Genomic DNA, 20,791 nt, shown 5'->3' on the forward strand with positions numbered 1-20,791 from the left:
CAACTCCATCGTGACCTCGTCCATGCGACTCATTTCGTATTCAGCCGAGGGAGCGAGTAGGGCGGCCAGCTCAGGGGTCACCCTTAGAAGGCAAGCCTGGCTGCGCCTGTGTCACTTCACGGAGGCCTTCAAGTCTTCCTTCACTGATGCCTCATGTGATGGTTCCTCCTTGTTTGGGACCAAAGTGAAAGACACCCTCACCAGGTGCGAGCAAGAGGGAAAGACCCTGTGTGCCGTAGGGGTCTGTTTTTCCCTTCCATCTAGGCCTTATCCCAAGGCCCAGTGGGGGGGGGGTGTGGTTCAAGAAATCACAAAGGTTTTTTCCTGCCGCACAAGGTGAACCCCCCCTCCAGAGGCAGGGGAGGGGGGCTATTCAGGGAGACATCGCCCCAGAGGCAGAGGGGGCCCCTGCAATTCTGGAGACCGCGACTCCTTTCGTGGCTCCCCATACTCTCATTCCTGAGGGTGTACCCGACTGTGCTTATCCGGAGCCAGTCGGGGGTCGAATTTCCTTGTATCTGGAAGCCTGGGAAAACATTACCCAGGACCGATGGGTATTAAGGATAATTTCCGGAGGTTACCTCATTCCATTCTCTTCAGTACCCCCTCCAATAACAAAAATCCCAGACGTTTCACCCAGTCCAAGGGAACAAGCAGCCTCCGAGATATCTCAGCTGCTAGAAAAAGGAGCCATCCAACCAGTCCCCTCAGACCAAATCGGATTAGGGACTAACTCAAGATTCTTTTTGGTGCCGAAAAGAACAGGGGACCTGAGACCCATACTAAATCTCAGTCAACTCAACAATTACGTACACAAGTCCAAATTCCATATGGTCACTCTACGATCGATTCTCTCATTGTTGGGAGAGGAAGTATGAATGTGCTCCATCGACCTCAAGGATGCTTACTACCATGTCAAAATGGACAGGGCATCCAGGTGTCACCTATGCTTCCGGCTGGGAGCCAGTCACTTCAGTTTCGAGCCCTGCCCTTTGGTCTCACCACAGCCCCCAGGGTGTTCACCAAGTGTATGGCAGTGGTGATGGCTCACTTGAGACGTCAAGGATTCCAGGTGTTTCCATACCTGGAAGACTGGCTCCTTACCGACCCCACCAGGCATCAACTAGTTCAGACCAGGGACGCTACCATCAGTCTATGTCACTGATTAGGCATAACAATAAACTGGAAAAAATCTGCCTTATTGCCCTTACAGCGTGTCACCTTTATAGGACCAGAGTTGGACACCATTCGAATGCGAGCATTCTTACCACAAGAAAGGAGCACAGGGTTGCAACAACAAATTCTCACGCTGATGCCCCTGAGACATGCGAAGGCAAGACTGATTCTCCAACTCCTAGGTACCATGGCGGCGACTATCATGTTGGTCCCTCTAGAGAGATTACACATGAGACTTCTTCAGTGGCTCCTCTTTGTCCAATGGTCTCTCCAAAGACTTCCGCTATCCCATCCCATCTTAATCATAGACAGGTGCAAGCAGGACCTCCATTGATGGCTGTACACCAACAACTTGAACGAGGGAAAGCCCTTTGTTCCACCCATCCCTGTTGCCGCGGTGACCATGGACGCCTCCCAGATGGGGTGGGAGGCATTATCTCGGCAGGATGGTCCAAGGCACGTGGCAGGAGCACGAGATACATTTGCACATAAACATCCTGGAGATGAGAGCAGTGCTTCTTACGTTGCAGGCACTTCAAGAAGTTCTTCCTCTAGGGACTATTGCAATACACTCAGACAACATGTCAGTAGTGTGGTATCTCAGCAAGCAAGGGGGAACCCAATCTTACCCACTATGCAGAGAGGCCATGCTGGTGTGGCATTGGGCAATAGCTTCCCAACGGTTTCTGGTGGCAACGCACATTCCGGGGAAGACCGATGTAATAGCGGACAAGCTAAGCAGGGCAATTCTTATGCCCTACGAGTGGTCCCTGAATCACCTGGTTGCAGATCGAATCTTCAGCAGATGGAGTCAGCCTTGCTGCAACCTTTTTGCCAGCCCTCTCAATGCGAAATACAGCAACTACTTCTCGCTGATCCCCCCACCGGGAGAATCACCCAGGGATGCTCTTGCTCAGAGTTGGCCCTCCGGTCTGCTTTATGCTTTCCCTCCGTTTCCCCTTCTCTCAAGGGTGATTCAGAAAGCCCAATCCTTGGGAAGCAGAATGATTCTGATTGCCCCACACTGGCCTCATCAGGTATGGTTCCCCTTCCTTCAACCTTACATTGTGGACACTCCTTGGATTCTGGAACCTCTTCCAGATTTACTGACGCACATGTCGGGACAGTTCCACCCCTCTCTGAGGACACTCCGGTTGACAGCCTGGCTACTCCACTTCCATTGTTAGTCAGACGTCACAATTTTTCACCAGAAGTGGTCCATGTATTATCGTCCTCTCATAAACCATCCACTAGAAAAATCTACTGTAGCATATGGAAAAGGTTCTCTATCTGGTCATATTCTAGAGGCATTGATCCCTACACATCTCCAATTGATTCGATTCTGGAGTTTTTGTCTATGCTGTTCTATCAAGGGTCCTCATCAGCCACCATCAAAGTTCAGCTGGCGGGTATATCAAACTTCCACATAGCTAATGAACCTAGCCTTATGGCACACAGACTATGTAAAGCATTCCTTAAAGGTACCCTATTACTGCGTCCCCCAGTATCCCAACCTGTCATGCCCTGGGACCTCAATTTTGTTCTTCAAGCCCTTACTCTACCACCATTCGAGCCTGCAGCTACCTGTGAGTTAAAATTTGTAACATGGAAAACAGCATTTTTAACAGCAGTAACTTCAGCGAGGCGGGTCTCTGAAATTCAAGCCCTCTTCATCAAACCCCCATATTTGATCTTCCATAAAGATAGGGTCTCTCTTAGACCAAACCCATCATTCCTTCCCAGATTGGCTTCTGCGTCTAATATGAATCAGTCTACTGAGCTGCCGGTCTTCTTCCCCAACATTTCTAACAAGGCAGAATTCAGATTTCACCAATTGGATGTACATAGACAATTACGCTTCTATCTACACCGGACAAAAGATATCTGGAAATCTGACCAACTCTTCGTCTCCTTTTCGGAAAACCGATTTGGTTCTCCGGTATCCAAGGTCAAGCTCTCTAGATGGATAGCCAGCTGTATCTCCTTCATCTATCAGACATCAGGTAAAAATTTGCCTTTTCCAGTAAAAGCCCATTCCACAAGAGCGGTCTCCACATCCACAGCCTATCAAGCTAGATTGTCAATGGATGTTATATGTGCTGCAGCCACTTGGGCTTCTCCTCACACCTTTGTTTCTCATTACAAATTGGATGTGGTTTCCAGGGGCAGATCTTCCTTTGGCTCCACAGTTCTCAGGAGTATTTTCCTGTGAGCCACCCAGGATGTAGGTGCTAGGGACGCTGTCCCACGGGTAAGAATGTTGGCGAGATAGGACTACATAACATCAAGAAATTATGTACTCACCATAACGTTCGATGTATGTAGTCCATCTCTCCTCACATTCTTACTTACCCTCCCGCCTTCCCCATGCCTGGAGGATTTAGAAGTTAGGTTGTCTCCTGCAGAGTCCCTTTTGAATAGTTTTTTGTTTGTATGGATGCGAGGTGTGTATGAAGTAATGATGTTGTTCGCAGCAAACTAGATCTGGGGATATGGAGCAGTGTACCATGGGATACCCTCTTAGCCCAGCCAATCAGAGACTTTTGAGCTAGTAAAATAGGCAGAGTCGGAGCCGATATTCGGCTCCGAACCCACGGGTAAGAATGTGAGGCGAAATGGACTACATACATCGAACGTTATGGTGAGTACATAACTTCTTGTTTTTAAGGACAACATCTTTCTTGCTGGAAAAACAAGCACCAGCAATTTAGTTTTATCTGATTTCCTAATGCCGTCAAGAAGTGATGAGGTTCCACTCTGCAGAAATAGTGGCAACATTTCATGCGTCCATTAAAAAGAATGCACATGTGAAGCTGCTGTTTGCATAGGATTTTAACATTTCTCAAGCACTACAATCTGGGCAGTGAGTTTCAGGTCAGGAGGGGAGCACTGATGTATTGTCATTGGCTGAACAGCTAGCACACTCCCTTTTGATGCTGGGAGATCAGAAAAATGTAGGTTCTAGTTCCATTTCATTTTTTTTTTTTTTTTGTACTTCACTGTCAGAATATAAATTCAAGCACATGGAGTGCTCCACTCCTGAGTAGATAACCTGTAGATGAAACTTTTAAGCAATCTGCATCTGCCTGTTTTGGTGGTAGCTAAGCTGGATTTAAAATATAATTACATTTATAAGAAAAGTAGGGAGACTTTAACATGTTTAATATAATTCACATCTAAAAATGCTATGTATTTACATCTTCATGTTCTCACACTTTTTTACAAAAATGTGATGCATATTTTTTCATTGGTCATCTTAGTTATTTACGAATTTATAGATTTTTATTTCCCATTTTTCCACAAATATCTATATTTTTTTAGTAGCATTCATAATCCATTGTTTATTCTCTAGTAATTGCTCTATTTTTATAACTTCGCTACCATAACTTTGTCTTATAAAATCATATCACATCATATCACTCTTATGAACTTTAAGAGCATCCAACTTGAGTATTTTAGCAGCCTTTTCCTGTAGACTGTTACTGCTTTTGCAAAATAACAAATCTTAAAAATAACCAAAATGTTTTGTGGAAAACTGAAACTGTAAACACTGTGCCACCTTTTGAATATAAACACACGTTCAAAACATATTTTAGCTAAGCACTTTCATTTTGTCTTTTATTAGAACTTCATTAAAGCTGCTCTTCGTATGACAGTCTTCTAAAGTACATACTCTTATCTTCGGCACATAGTTTCCACCATTACAAATGGCCTGTTCAAAGACAAGTCTCCTGCAATAATCACTTCATTCCTGTCTGTCCTTGTTTGCCTTTTTCTCTCAAAATGCATTTTATTTTCTCTTCTCCGTAATTCTCAGATCAGTTTCGTAATAATAATAATCTTGAATTAAACTGTTATGCCAATTCTTTCTACTACTGGTGAACTTCCACAGGAAAACTCTTAATACTTTTCATATAGTTTTTCCAGTCCTGTTTTTCTTTCTCTTTTTGCCCATCCTATACCGCTTCCATAAGTACTCATATTTCAGCACATAACACACAATGATCAAGGATAATAGTTCCACACTGTTTAATAGGCTTTCAAGTGTGAAAACAGTAACTGTTGGGGGGAGTGGGGAGACAGTCAACAGCTGTCAGTTTGGCCCAGATTAAGTCACTGTTAGTCACTACATTTTCTACATGTCAACAGACAGAGAAATAGTCTGGAGAAAGTCAGTTTTATAAAGGAGAAGAAAAAAGCTGGTGGGGAAAAGCCTTGCAGCTGTTCAGGTTTCATCTTGGGTACAGTTGAGATGGCTTGTACTTTAGAGGGAAAAAAATGCTTCATATGTATTCAGAGTAGATTAAAATAAGTGAGACACTCCAGGAATGTATAAAGTCAAATGACAAAAATTTGGAAAGGAAAAATCTTTAACCATTCATATTAGCTAATAAAATTGCAGTTAACACACATGAAGGAAAGACTGGCTAAGTATGGGGCTTTTCAAGAAGAACTGTTTCAAAAGTAATAAGAGTTAGAAGATAGAGCATCCAGAGAATGCTGAGATTTTCTTCTGTACCAGAGAAGCTGGAAGAAATAGAATGCAATAATTTTATGACAGTATAGATAAGCAACTGGACTAGTATTTTGCAGCAGGATTTAAAGGGTACACTATGTTTGTACTCCAGATCTGGCCATGAGAAAGCAGCCAAGATCTGTAGTAAAGATGCAGTCATACCAGCAGAAAGAAGTGCTCCTAACAGAACTTTAGAAAGAAAAATAGTTTAAAAAAAAATTGGGGACACCAGAGTATTTTTGGAAAATGATCATTTACTGTACTCTGCTTTAGAGTTCAGTGATTATTTGGTAACCATTTAAAATGTTGGGACCCACTAGTGCGAGTCCTAAAATGCAGAGATTAACTGACTGAAAGAATGGACTTGCATGTACTAAGTCCAAGATGCCATTTCTTGGAATATCCCCGTTTTCCCTAAGTATGGCAATCTCAGTTGGTATACACAAGTTTGGGGGTGTGGGGGACTTGGCTACCCCCCAAAAAAAAGTTTAAGGAGAATGATTTTTGAAATTCACTCGTCCAGGTTTTCGGACTTTTTTTCAGCTTGTCAGCACTCTGTATCTTGAGTGGTGACATTTCAGTAGGGAGCTGATTATTCACTGTTTTCAAAGCAGAAGAGAAGCAAGTTTATCCCTGCAGTCAGGGGATGTTGAGTGGCAGGTATAAGATTAAAGTTGTTATATCCTGATGTCTTTAAAAAAAATTTTCTTAGAGAATCAAATGCATTCTTGGAAAAAATTAAAGAATAAGCCATTGAGTTGAAGGGAGCTATGGTTCTAATTCTGATAATAGCAAAGCCCATTGAGAGAACTTGCCAGTGAAAACATTTCCATTGTTCCTAAAGAAAATGAGTGACACAAACTACAGGGGACTGACTAGAAAAACCAGGGGTACCTTGGAATTGAATCGGAAACTGGTGTTGGGTGGTCAAGATGAGTAAATGAAAGAATTGTTTATAGGTACTTACTAGGTTGTTGATCTGTGAGGATCGTAAGAAGCCTAGCCTTGCGTTATCAGGTTAATGATTGGCCCTTATATTTTGTAATGCGAATATCCAAAGATGGGTTGAACAAGTATATGTTGTGGTAATTGCATGTTTCTCTTATCCTTGAGGGCCAGCACTGCTAACCTTCGGGTAAATTTGTAGTTACTCATCCATATTACATTTGAATAGGTTAACAGAAGTACTCAGCTTTATGTAGGGTGAAAGATGGTTCCCTAGGAGTGGTATTTGCTGCAATACATATATTTCCATCCCACATTGTAAAGTACAATTTCTGTAAGATGCAGTTTAGGCATAGTGGCTAAAAACTGGAAGTTTGCTGACTGTACTAAATTAGTGATAGGACTCTAAAACATAATTCCTATTTTTCATTAATGTTTAGAAGATCAGTGAAGGTACCGAAGATGTAACTTGTAAGTAATTAAAAATGTTGAAATAAACTGCATGTAATATGTTAAAGTAGTGCAATGCAGCATGCAGAAGTATTTTTTAAGTGTGAGGTGGGCAGGGGTCTCATCAGTGACTGCTGTTTATGCTAGTGGTATTAAAAGTAAGAAAGTACTTTTTTGACTAGTGGTATTAAAGTAAGAAAGCACTTTTTTAACTATGTGAGATTTATAGTTCATCAAGATAGTCTGGGTATAAACAATATAATGTCATGATCTGAACTTGTTAGGGGAGATGGAAAAAGGTACTGCTTGTATTGTATATGGATTGAAATGTATAGTCCCCCCCCTTTTTTTGTAAAGGTGCAAGTATAAATTAATGTTTTAAATTTTCACTGCAGACGAGGGATTTTTTTCTTCTAGTCACTAAGACTAGAAAATGGAAGGCATGAAACGTGTTAGTTTTTCAGTATTTGTAATAGCTGTTAGCATTTGTAAAGTTATTAGCTGTTTTTTTTTTCCATCAACAAGTGCTTACATTTGGAGACAGCGACTCTACAGCTGCAGGCAGTAAACTGGGGAAATGACTAAAGAATGTTCTCTGAGGGATTTATGTGAGAAACATGGTTAGTATTTAACTGGGAGTTGGCAAGAAATCCAGTGAAAATAAAATGTTTGATACTGAGAGAAGTGAATACATTTATTTGCAAGTAGTTTTTTTCCTAGCAGCCTAAATAGTTAAATACAACAGTGCTTGATTTAATGCATTCATTTAAGGGTAGCCAGTGTACTTTTTCTTAAATATTAAAAACTGATTATCTCAGATGCACTCTTTCACATCTAGGAAGGAAATGGAGATACGACAGGGACAGATAGTATATTTGCAAGGGGTAACACATGCTCTAGTGTGCATCTCCAGTATAATTAAACATAACTCTATAACCGGTAAAACCTGTTTATATAGCTGTCTATATGGTGCATCTATTGCTGTATAGAGGGGATAACTTCCCTTTCTGGAAAGTATCTGTAGTTTTATGTGTTTGCTCTGAGTTACAATGGGTTGAATGGGGTTTGAAAATGCATTTAGTTCTTTATTTCCAGTGTGTGTTTTATTGAAGCAAAAACTTTGGGAATATGTGACATGGGTTCAAACACAGATTTGAAGTAACAACTGTATACAATATCAGCCTACCAAACACTAATTTTTGCAATGAGTTGCTGTTTGGAAGCTGATTCAAAAGAACTGTCATGCAAAATATGTGAAAGTAATAGCTTCCTATCAGAATGACTGATGTATAAGTTTTATCATGGAATGTCAATGGTTTTATAGTTGTAAACAAAAACAGAGTATTGAATTATATCCAGAAGTGTAAGGGGCATATAACAAATCAAACTGATGTTAAAAAAAGATAGGGAAGAGAATATGGAAAAGCAATATACAAGGTAATTGTGGGAGAATGTCCGTATGGGTCCCAAATATGGAACAAAGTCCAGAGGGTTTAGGATTTTTACACGGGAGTGTTTGTGTAGGTATTTTTATACTCCAAGCAGACTTCAGAGATGTTTTTCTTTGGTAGGTAGGAATTGCTGGAGGTGTGATAGGAAACAAAGGTAATTTGGAACATTTTGTGGGGGGCAGTGTAATGAGTTGCAGATTTTAAAAATTCACCTGCAGATTTATTTGTCTAAATATAATTAAGGCAGTGACTTTTTTGAGTGGGATACAAGATCTGAATTGCAAGACCTTGCTATTTTAATGCTATTGGCTGTCAAAAAAGCACTTACTAGAAAATGGAAGTCAAAATCTAAACCAATCATAACCAAAATATTAAGTATTGCGAATGTTGAGTCTTTCAGCTTTTCCTGGTTAGGGGTCACCACAGCGGAACTCCGGTCCGCTAATGATTGGTAGTTGATTTTTACATGCCGAGTTACCAGCCCTGATGCACAACCTTCAATGAAGGTACGCCCATTCACGCATGTCTCCACGCAGAAGTCACTCTAGCTGAGAATCGAACCGGACAGCGTCTTACTGTGAGGCGACAACGCTACCGCAGCACCACCACTGAATGAGGTAGAATAATTTGATATTTTATTTATTTATTTATTTATTTATTTATTTATTTAACATTTGTTGACCGGGAAAGTCCGACTAGGTTCCACAGATCCTGTTTTCAGTGGAGGCCCAGGGAGAAATGCTCCAGAAGCATGTCTTTAGAATGTGGGAGGAAACCGGAGTACCCGGAGGAAACCCACGCGAACGCAGGGAGAACATGCAAACTCCACACAGAAGGCACCCCAGCCGAGGTGAGGCGACAGCATTAACCGCTGCACCACTGCGCCGCCCCATGGGATCTTTAGAAAAGGGATATGGGATCTTTAGAAAAGGGAAAGAGCAAATTACATATAAGTAAATGGAATCTGTTGGGCAATTACATTCAGAGTAATGTTTAGGAGGCATAGTAGAATTTAAGGGAAGGTAAGATGGCATATGTAATATTAGAGTGAATAATACTTGTTAATAAAGAAACTGGGTATCTGTAATTAATGCACAATGCTAATGGAAGTATTTATAATGGTTTGTTTTCTTTTCTATAACTGCATTTGTAGCCATGTTCAAAATATGTGAAGTTAGTAAAGCTGTTTAAAAATATCCATACTTAAAAGAATTTCATTCTGCATTATTTCTTTGTCACAGAAAACTTTTCTTCAAGTAATAAATTAGATGCAGAAAAGCAAGACAAATAGTAGGATTAATTAAACTTAATATCCTCCCTTTTTGCTACTGTTGTAACTAGCTACTCTTTTCACCAGGTTAAGCCTTGATCCCACAAAGAAACTAAAAATTGTCAAACATGTTTTTATTTTTCTAATGGAAAATAATGTACACTCCTTTGATATTTTAACATAGAAACTAATTTACTAAATAAACATTCTTTGTTAATGAACATTTTATCTTTTTTTTTTTTTTTTTTTTTTTAATGGAGCAGCTAACTCCGCTTCTGAAAAAGATACCTCCAGTATGAACTCTGCCCCAGTCCCTTGACTTTTATCTTTGATCCTCAACCTTGCATGGCCAGCTGACTTTCTATTTCTGTAATTTAACTGTCCTATCCATGTCTTGTTTTCTTCATCAGTACTAGATCAGCCTATGAAATTGCAGCTGTATCTTCACTCCTTTCACAATTTCCCATATACTGCCTTCTTTTTCTCACACATTTGAATTGCTGCCGTAATTACTAATGGAAAAATTGCTTTACTCATGGCATTACTGATGTACACCCTTCTCTACTGTATCTTTGCCTTGAGTATCTTAACTAACAAAACACCCACAAATTCACCTACAGTTTAAATCAGTGTTCATAACCTACTTTGCCATCATGTAACTGAAAATCTTGCAAGCCTGGCTATGACATAAATTGACAACTTCATCACTTTACACACCAGCATTTTATCCTATATGAATATGCTCTCAACTACCACTTTTATAAGAATTTAACATTTTTAACTTTTCTTCCCTTCATATTATGCATATCTAGTCTCAAGTTATCCCTCAGAACAGAATTGATTCTTACTCTAAATGTTATGTTCTGCATTATACAGTGCATTTGATCTCCAGTTCTTTAATTTTTCTTTTTCTTGTTCACCTTTTTGCCATATGCATTTCAAAACACAGCAACAAATACTTTCTTCTTTTATACCATCTCTCAACCTTTCATTCGCAGCCCCTCGAAAATTGTGTTTGACCTCTGCATTTTTTTCTATAAAATTTAAAATGTGCTGTCAATTTCACGAGAACAAGCTGGCCATACTTCACTGTTCTACTGTTATTTTTCTCTGCATTTATTTTTTTTCTTTAGTTATCCGTTTTTTTTTTTTTTTTTACCACAGTTCACTTTTTGATTCATTTTCCACACTTTGACCACACCTCCTTCACATATGTATTTAAAATCAAAATTGTCTGATCATGTTTTAATTTAATTTCTTTTTTCTCTGCTCTAGTCTATGTATTATTACTTTGGCAATGTGTATCTTTTCCTTAACAGGCAAGACACAAAAGTATGTTTGCCTTTTTAACAATGTTGATGTGATGTTTTGTTTTTTATATATTTCTGTTTTCCTTATTATACTTTGTATTTATTTCTAAAAGCATATTCTTCTTTATAAGTAGTTAAATTATATACAAATAATCTGCTTTTGAATTATAATATGCTCCTTTCTGTATTTTTCTGTAACAGCCACCCACAATTCTTTACTTGAAAAATACTGTCACACCTACATGAACATTTCATTGTATCATATTCCTCTATTTGTCAAGACAGTGAACATTCTCATGTTATTTTTGAGTTCACTCCTTTCACTTGACATTTCACTGTTTTCACCATATCTGTCCTATAGCACAATGTGGTCTGAACAACAGCATTCATCTTTTTCATCTTTCTGCTCCTTTTCTTTATATCTGAGCATAATCAATTCCAGTCTTGAGCATTACCCTTGTATAAGCCTGCTTTCTGTTTTTTCCCCATTTATATAAAATGTACTTTTTATCTTCTCCTTGTATTTTGAATATCCTGAACATTTTTACATTTCCCTTATTTTTAGATTGTAATTAAAATCAGGTGTTGTATCCATGTAGACCAATGCATAATGGTTCAGTCAGTCCTTCAAATAATTCTGCCCTTTTAATCACGTCTGTATATGTATAAGTAACTGTTAGCTTGACAACCTGACTGTACCGCTCGTAGTTCCTTCTCAGAACTTCAGAGTAGGCATCCTTATGGTTATTTTCATGTTTTTTTTTTCTTGTCAAAAGACAGATTTTTCTTGGCTAATTCTCTTTCTGAAAGAGATGACTCTAGGAAAGAGAAAGATAATCTGGTTCTTTATATTCTGCAGTTGTCATCAATATTTCATAATACAAGCTTGTTGTGATGTATGTTAAGAAACCCAAACCTTTAGCAGTTACCTTCCATCTGTACTTTTCTGTCTTCACATACAACCTCCTTCTCTTCATGTTCATCTCCTTGAATAGAGTGCAAGAGTTTATCCAATGTTCTGGCTAAATCTCACATAGTCAGTACCCACCTTAGGTCTCCCCATGAAATAGGCCATGTCTAGTTAGACTTAATTCAATGAAAAGAAAATAAATACATACGTGTTTTTCCATATGGTATGGAATCGTATTTACCAAAAGAGAATCCATATTAGTTTGGATCCTCACTAACCAAGCCAACACTGGCCACCACCAATGTGGTACACTACCCAATTTTCTCTGTGACCATAACCCAAACTTTTTCCTAAGACACAGACTTAAATGTAACAACCCACTCGCCCTACTATAAACCCATTCCCGCAAAAACTTCCCCTCAGACCTTTTCACAGAAACATTAAAATCCTGTAAGTGGGCTCCCACCAAACCCTCCCTCTGGACAAGGCAGTAGAATACTTTAATGCCACGTTCCTAATAGTCCTAAACCAACTAGCCCCAATAAAAACAATTAGAGTGCGTAGCAGTCCTGCACCCTGGTTACTTAAAACCACAAAGGCCTTAATAAAACAAAGGGACAAAACATGGAAATCTTGGCAACAACATAAAACGCCTACAACTAGAAAGCCTTCTTAGAAATAAGGCAAAAAAAACAGATTAGGATAGACAAAAAAAATCGCTGTCTAACCCTACAAAAACTATATAGTAACAACCAACAGAAATTCTGGGCTGCAGTGAACAACATCCTCCAACCTGGAAAAACCACCACACCACCACCAAACACAGAAGGCACCAACCTTGACATAGCATCCAGCTTCAACTATTTTACCTCCTCCATACTAAAACTCATAAATGATACAAACCCCACCACCAACGCCCAGTCAATCATTACTCCCTTCGCACTCAAACCAGTATCTATATCAACCATCCAAAAACTGCTAGCTAAACTCAAGCCAACTACCCTTGCTGTCAACAACCTCCAAGCCGAATTCCTCCAACTTGCATCTAGGGCCATAGTTTACTCATTCTTATTGTAAATATCAACCTACTCCTGAGTATCTTATTTACACAGATTGTACTGTTATTGTAGTCATGTAACCTGTTATTGTAGACATGTAACCTCCTGACTGTATGATGTGATTGTTTTTGCATTTAACTGTTTTTTTTACCTGTATACTAGCTTTTTTTGTTATCCAACTTGTGTATTCACACTGTTACTTCCTTGGAGCTTTTCTCCCCAGGACTCCACTGAAGATGGACACCTGTTGTCCAGATGGATTTATCCTGGTAAAAGAAATGTTAAATAAATAAATTAATGAACACTATGTTCCAGCCTTATGGAAAAACTTATACATCATCCCCCTTCACAAGGGTGGCCCCTCCACAGACCCATCCAACTACCGCCCCATCGCAATCCTTTCACCCCTATTAAAAATCCTATAAAGATGTATCCATCACCAACTTTTCTCCTATTTACTGTCCAACAACTTACTCTCTGAAACCCAACATGGATTTTGACTTGGCCATAGCACCACCACTTCCCTAATTAACTTCACCAATACCATAAACTCATACAGAAACCAAAGCAAACTTGTCTCTGCCACCTTCCTAGGTCTATCGAAAGCATTCAACACAGTTTCCCCACAATAAACTCCTATCCTCTCTCTCCGAACTCAACCTAGATAACTTTACCATACAATGGTTCAGTCGCTACCTAGACAACCACTCTCAATCTGCCTAAGGGCTCAACTTCCTATCCCTCCTCTCCCAATCAAATGCAGTGTCCCCCAAGGCTCTATACTTGGGCCCCCTCCTCTTTAATGTCTTTACAAACCAACTCCACTTAGTAACCACAAAAGTCGACATAGTCTAATATGCAGATGACACACTACCCTTATCTGCTCTGCACCCCACATCCTACTGCTACAAACCCGAGCCCAGGAATCCTTCCTAGAAACAGAAAACTGGCTAAACAATTCTCAATTAATACTGAACTTCTAAAAACCACAACTAGCGCTGTTCCAAACAACAAAAGCTATTGACTCCACCTTCTCCATTCTCTCTGCCAATAAGACCCTCATAACGTCTGTCCCAGAGGTCAAACTGCTAGGTGTCACAATTGACCGCCAAATTAAATACAGTAAATGCATATCTCTAACCATCTCCAAAGTCCAGAAAAAGATAGGCTGCCGCTATTGCAGCAACAAATTTTTAACCTCTGAATCCAGAACTGCCATAGCCAAACACATCTCCTATAAAACCGTGCTTTATGCATCCCCAGTACTAACAAATCTAAATAAAACTGACCCGAACAAACTTTCAACATGTTACAACAAAATAGCTAGGTTTCCAACTAATGCTAAATCATGCTTTCACCACTGCCAATCCCTACATAAACTACACTGGTTAGAATTTCCAAACTTACTTCACCATTACCAACTCAACGTAGCCCATCAAATACTATACCACCTTGACAAAACCCCTGTCCTAACAGGCCTACTAAACTTCCATACTTCTAACAGAGAACTACGATCCAGTAACAAAGCCCTGATAGAAGTCATTCCATGTAAAAATAGCTCAGGGGAATTTCTATTCCCTTATGAAGTCGCAAAAATGTGGAACACCCCACCCCTACACCTCAGGCTACAAAACCACACTACTACATTCAAAAAAACTCCTTAAATCACACCTTTATGAAAATCATATATGTAAAAGTAACAACCCTCCCTGAACTCACCTCAGCCCATTACTTATAGCCAACCCTGTAGAACATGATTCCACTGACCAATACTCTACCTAGGCAGACTTGAACATAGAATAAATATCTAGTATACTTTTTATTACTGTAAAATCGATTGTGTATATACTGTACTTACACTCACCTACAAATGTTCTGAGATCAATGTTCTTTAACTGTCAAACTTTTTAAACTATTGTTAAATTTTTTGTAACTATTGTTAAACATTTTTAAACTTTGACTGCATTTTACTAAATTACTCTGTAACCTTGTGAAGCTTTTCTCCTCAGGACTCCGCTGAAAAAGGACATCTGTTGTCCAGTCGGACTATCCTGGTAAACAAATGTTAAGTAAGTGTACATCTTTTATATCCCAAGGTTATAGGCAAACTTGTAGATATTCTTACCGTACTCTAATCATAATTGATAAATAAGGTAGTACATTTAAAAAGGGCAAATGTATTAGTCATCTTTGGGAGAGTATTTAATCATTTGTGCTACTTTGTTCTACATTTATTATATGTAGTTAAAATGATCCAAATTAGCAGTTCCTGTACAAGGCTCATAGTTCACTTTTGTATGCCTTTATCACATTTATATAGGTTCATAGGTTCATACTAGGCTATCTGCCCTAGGGCATTTATAAGCCTAGCCAGAATGTGTTTGGCTTTCGCCACCCATTTTAAATTAATTTTGCTATGCCCTTTTTCGAGGTTAGTATACTGTGCCTCTGTCTAACAGTGACACAGAAGTGATACCCGGGTTAAACCTACGATCTCCCATCCACTCATCAAGATTCCTCTTGAAGCGAGTCAATGAGCGACTCTGCCTAACCTGGACTGGGATTTTATTCCAGAGTGAAGGGAGACTCTGGGTTATGAATCTGTCCCTCCAGCATGTCCTATTTATTTCAGTACTGAGGTTCAAGTCTCTCGAGCACATAGCTCGATGGGATTTGGATTTTCTGAGGTGCAGCATGTCCATTAATTCCGGGTTGGACATGGCTTTATACGTCAGGCACATGAACAGGCGGTATGCCACTGAGTAGAGCTGGAGTTTCTTTAACTGGGCAGCATATGGCATCTGTTTGAGCCCTTTGATCCTCTTGGTGAGGTACTTTTGAGGTCTTTCCAGTTGCTGCAGGTGTCTGGTAAGGTACATCCCAAAAGGGGCATTGTACTCAATTATGGGCCTGATGAGGGATGAGTAAAGAGGCCCGATGACCTCCCCTGATCTAGATGTGAATCCCTTCATGATTAGGTGGGCTATATAAAATGTTTTTCTAACCACTTTGGCCACGTGGTTGTCAAATGAGAAACTGCTATCAACTTGGGTCCCTAATTACTTCTTCTGTACTTAATGGATTACCACCTATGTGGTAATTTGTGGGCACTTTGTTTTTGCCAAAGGGGATGACTATACACTTTTTGCGTTTAGCTTGAGGCCATGGCTCTTTCACCAGTTGTCTGTTTCTATGAGGCCCTTTTGGAGGATGCTTGGGTCGGCTGGAGAGTCTATTATGGCGCCCAGTTTGCAGTCATCTGCAAACTTGGTCAGCCACAGTCCTTCAGTGTTGGCCTGTACCTCCGAGAAATATATACCGAACAAGAGAGGTCCCAGGACTGAGCCTTGTGGGACGCCACTTGTAACTGGTTTGGAGACTGACATGGCTCCAGCAATTCTAACCATGTGGGTTCTGTCCTTGAGCCAGTTTGCAACCCATCTAGTGACATAGGGATTTATATTTAAGCTGGTGAGCTCATCTATGATGCCCGAGTGGGGTATTGTATCGAAGGCTTTTGCGAGGTCCAGGTAGGCTGTGTGGACTACCTTCCCCTCATCAATGGCCTTGCTGACTGTTTCAAAGAAATCAACCAGGTTTAAGAGGCAGGATCTGCTCTTAAAGCCGAACTGGGTAGGATCCAGTGTCTGTAGGTCCCCAATATCTTTATTTATGAGGTCCATGATGATCCTTTCCATAGCTTTGCAGACCAAACTAGTCAGGCTTATGGGGCGATAGTTTCCAGGATCCGTTGAGGGCACCACCTTTGTGGAGAGGGACCACTGTTGCTGTATGTCACTCTTTGGGTACATATCCTGTATTAAAGCTGAGATTGAACAGTAGTTTTATGTTTGGGTTTAACTCTTCTTGGAGTTCATGTAGGATGCAGCCCGGGACACCGTCTGGTCCCACTGATGCTGTGTTTTTTGCTTTGGAGAGGGCGGCTCTTACCTAAGCATCTAAGATGTCAGGGGGGCAGCACTCTGCTGGGATAGATATTTGCCCTTTTGGTGGGGTGGGGGGGTGGGGTTTGCGCTGAACCTGTCAGCTAGGATGTTGGCAATGTCTGTGGGTTTGGTGTATTTTTTGTCGTTTTGGACTAATTCTGAGCATATCTGGGAATTCCCACCCAGGTTCCTAACATAACTAAAGAAAGCCTTATGATTATCCTTAGTGTCCTGTGCAATTTTTCTCTCGAAGCTGGCCTTAGACGATTTTATGAGTGCCTGTAGTTTTTTGCTAATACTGATCAGAGATGCCTTCCCTTTTTGGGATTTTGCTCTATCATTTAGTAGCTTCCTCCTTCTATTGTATAGTTTGTTTATGGCTGGGGTCCACCAGACAGGACGTCTGCCTTTGGAGGACTGGGCCTTGGTTTTATTTGGGATCGCATGATCCATGCATTCCTGAAGGTGTTCATAGAATGCATTTATAAAAGATTCTGCGGTCTGGGCCGTATTTTCCACAGGCCCGGGGGCTTTGAAGGATTCCACCTCGGTTTTGAGGAGTGTGAAATTTACTTTAGAGAAGTTTTTCACTGTGGTTTTCTGGGCAGGAGGTGGGGTCGGGATGTGAATATCCAGTGAGATTAGTTTATGGTCTGATCTTACCAGTGAGGGATACACTTCTGGTCTGGAGCATAGAGTCCCCATGTTGGTGATGATCAGGTCCAGTATGTTTTCCCCTCTTGTGGGAGTGGTAACAAGTTGTTCCATAGCATTTGAGTTTATAAATTCTAGGAACCTTTGGGTTAGGGTGTTTTAGCTAGAGTAATGCTCCCAGTCTATGTTTGGGTAGTTGAAGTCACCCAATATAATGGTGTTTGGAGAGACCTTCATATTTTCCAGTGTTCTCAGGAAGGCCAAGTGGGGTTCCTGGGTTTGGGAGGGTGGTCTGTAGCAGGCTATAAACTGGAAGGCAGTTTTACCCACTGTTAGTTGCAGATGGATAGACTCTGATGCTTCGTGCTGTGCCACCAACCTGGAGGTGTGGGTATCTTTGACGAATATTGATACTCCCCCCTCCTTTTGTGGTTCGGTCCAAGTTTTGGGGTCGAAAAGCATGGTATGGGGTATAACCTGGTAGTGCTGGGGTGCTCTCAGGAGCCTTGAACCAGGTTTCTGTTACTGCACAGATATCGATGTTCTCCATGCTAAGGAGAGTTTCGAGTGCGTTCATCTTGAGGTTTAGACTTCTGGCGTTGAGTAGCATTACTCTTAGTTTCTTATCCATTGTGATACCTATGGAGGTGGGTTTGTCTTTTGAGCCTTGCCTAAAAAAGGCACTATGGGGGTAGCAAGAGCCTTTGCCAATATCCGAAAGCCCAGGGGTGACAGGTGCAAGCTGTCCCTAGCGAAGCATCGTGGCTTGTTGAGCATGTCATCCCAGGCTGACAGGCATTGGATCCCTTTTGAATGACACCAATACTTAAGCCAATTGTTGAAATTGATCGTCTTGTCTTCATATTGTGGCAGTTTGTCTTTTATCTGGTGCGTAGAACAACCAGAGATTACTTGAACTGATATCAGATTCGAATAGATTGGCTCAGTGCAGACGTGGGTTTGTCTGACATGAGACTAGATTCACTGTCTCTACTGCTGAAAAATATGTAGAGGTACTGATAACTGCTAGCTTATAATTGCACACATGCTCTGCATAAATGATGAAATTGTTCCCTGAAGATATGCTGTTAATCTAAGTGCCTCATTCAACTGTAGTGTCCTTAACAGTCTGTGTAGACTATTTATTATTTCTGTTTTCATGTTTGTTTTACCATAGATGTGGATGCCACCTGCAGTGATTTTGATTTTGGAACAGCCCTCCATATTGCCGCTTCTAATTTGTGTATAGGAGCTGTCAAGTGTTTATTAGGCCATGGTGCCAATCCTGCTTTTAAGGTAATTATTCATTTTTTTTCATGAATGAATTTGGTTTAATCTTTATTTAACCCTTGACTTAAGTCAGTGATTTGTAGAAACAAGAAATACAGAGGCCTACACAGCTGATTACATGTTCATCTCTCAGTAAGGAATCCAGTACTAGGGGGATCTAATCTACCCTGGGAACAGTGCAGAAGTACGTAAGGAAGAAAATAAATTAATTTATATGGCATTGTGCAGCAATATTAGATATTAGTGTTTCCAAGGGTTTACCATCATTATCCTGAATCACAGGTGGTTGAGTCATCCTATAGTTGACGTACTCCGTGAAAGTCGGAAAGCCAAATTCCAGTATACTTGACAATAAACACTGAACCTCGAAACTCACTTCCTCTCTGGTCCCAGGAACAAGCATTAACATGGGTCCAAAATGAGATGAGATTGGGCATTCCGGGAATGTCAGTGTTCTGCATTCTGTTGTTCGTGATGTAGGACATAGTGCAGGTGAACTCGACCACCTGTGATTCAGTATAATTATGGTAAATCTTTCCAAGTAAGACAAATGAATGTGGAGCCTAAAGAAGCATTTGTAAGAGTGCTTTCACATAGTCATTGCGCTACTTAGTCTTGGAATTGTAAATCAGTAGGTGACGTAATCAAGTCACGTGAAGAACATATAGATGTACCAGCATTTCAGACTTCAGCACTTGTATTCATAATTAGAAAGGTAACAGAAAAGTTTAGATGCCTGGTTGATCAGAACAGAGACATTTGGACAGAATCCTGCCAGTTGATGACAAATCAGTATAATAAAATGAACCAGCAGCCTTTTCAAAAATGTATTGGTGCATAAAGACTTGCATCTTACTCGATTTAGTGGCTGTATGTGTGGTGATTATTTCTGAATGCAAGTACTGAGAATTAGGGTTCTCTTTCCATTGTGAAAAAAAAAAACTGAAATAGCCCAATTTTGATAGTATTACACATTTCGTACATGCATGCTCTTAAATTACGCAGTTGCTTTATATCTAAGTCCCTCATTCTGTCTTGGATTTGGTAATATATGCCTTTTTTATTAATGCCCTTTCAAACCCATCTTTATTTGCACATGCATATGTATAATATGTATGTAGGTATGTGGGAAGTAGAAAATATCTGAGTGGGATTTTTTCAGATTTTTGAAGGCCAGTATGTCATAAAATTGACAGTCAAATTTATGATCTTGTAAGCTTTTTCTCAAAGGCATATAACACATACTAGAAAATATTTTTAATGCATGACTTTTATTCCATGATGAGTGTAAATTTACTTTAAATGTATTAATTCCTGGTTGCAAACAAATGTGTCATTTTATGCACATTCCACCTAGAAGGCAATCTAAATAAACACCGCATGGAGGCTGGAACATATTCAGTCTCTGTTGTGTCTGAGCATTCTTACCTCATACTTGTTAACATGGTGGCAGAACTGGGGTAAACCTTCAGGGGTGAAGAAACATTTGCTGTCAAGAGCTTATGTGCTATATATGTAAGTATAGTTTTCAGTAGAAAATGCTTGAACTGCAAAACCATTATGAATTATCTCACTGCAAGGAAATTTTGCGAAAAACTTAGTTTTGAATTCAGAAAACTGATTTGTGGTATGAGGAGATCGATTTTCATTCTCACCAGGACTGATGGAGTTGGGCATTAGGCATTTTTGCATCTAAAATTTTTTTAGGCTATAAGCCACGCCTCTCCTCTTACCATGGTACTTAAAGAATTTCTTGTCCAGATCTCACTTTCCTGCTGTAAGACTTGCTGTCAGATAAACAGTACAAGGTTACT

General features: G+C 40.1%; 1 protein-coding gene across 1 annotated transcript in view; it reads left to right on the forward strand.

The window, feature by feature from the left end:
• Nucleotides 1–20,791, forward strand: part of CLIP4 (CAP-Gly domain containing linker protein family member 4) — an 844,808-nt gene that overhangs the window by 20,404 nt on the left and 803,613 nt on the right. The window contains exon 2 of the mRNA XM_044060201.1: nt 18,865–18,983. Within this exon, the coding sequence (XP_043916136.1) occupies nt 18,865–18,983 (119 nt within the window). The remainder of the gene's footprint in view (nt 1–18,864; nt 18,984–20,791) is intronic.

This window comes from Protopterus annectens, chromosome 1.part2 (assembly GCF_019279795.1).
Source record: "Protopterus annectens isolate FY-2018-M chromosome 1.part2, PAN1.0, whole genome shotgun sequence".
Classification (NCBI taxonomy): domain Eukaryota; kingdom Metazoa; phylum Chordata; order Ceratodontiformes; family Protopteridae; genus Protopterus; species Protopterus annectens.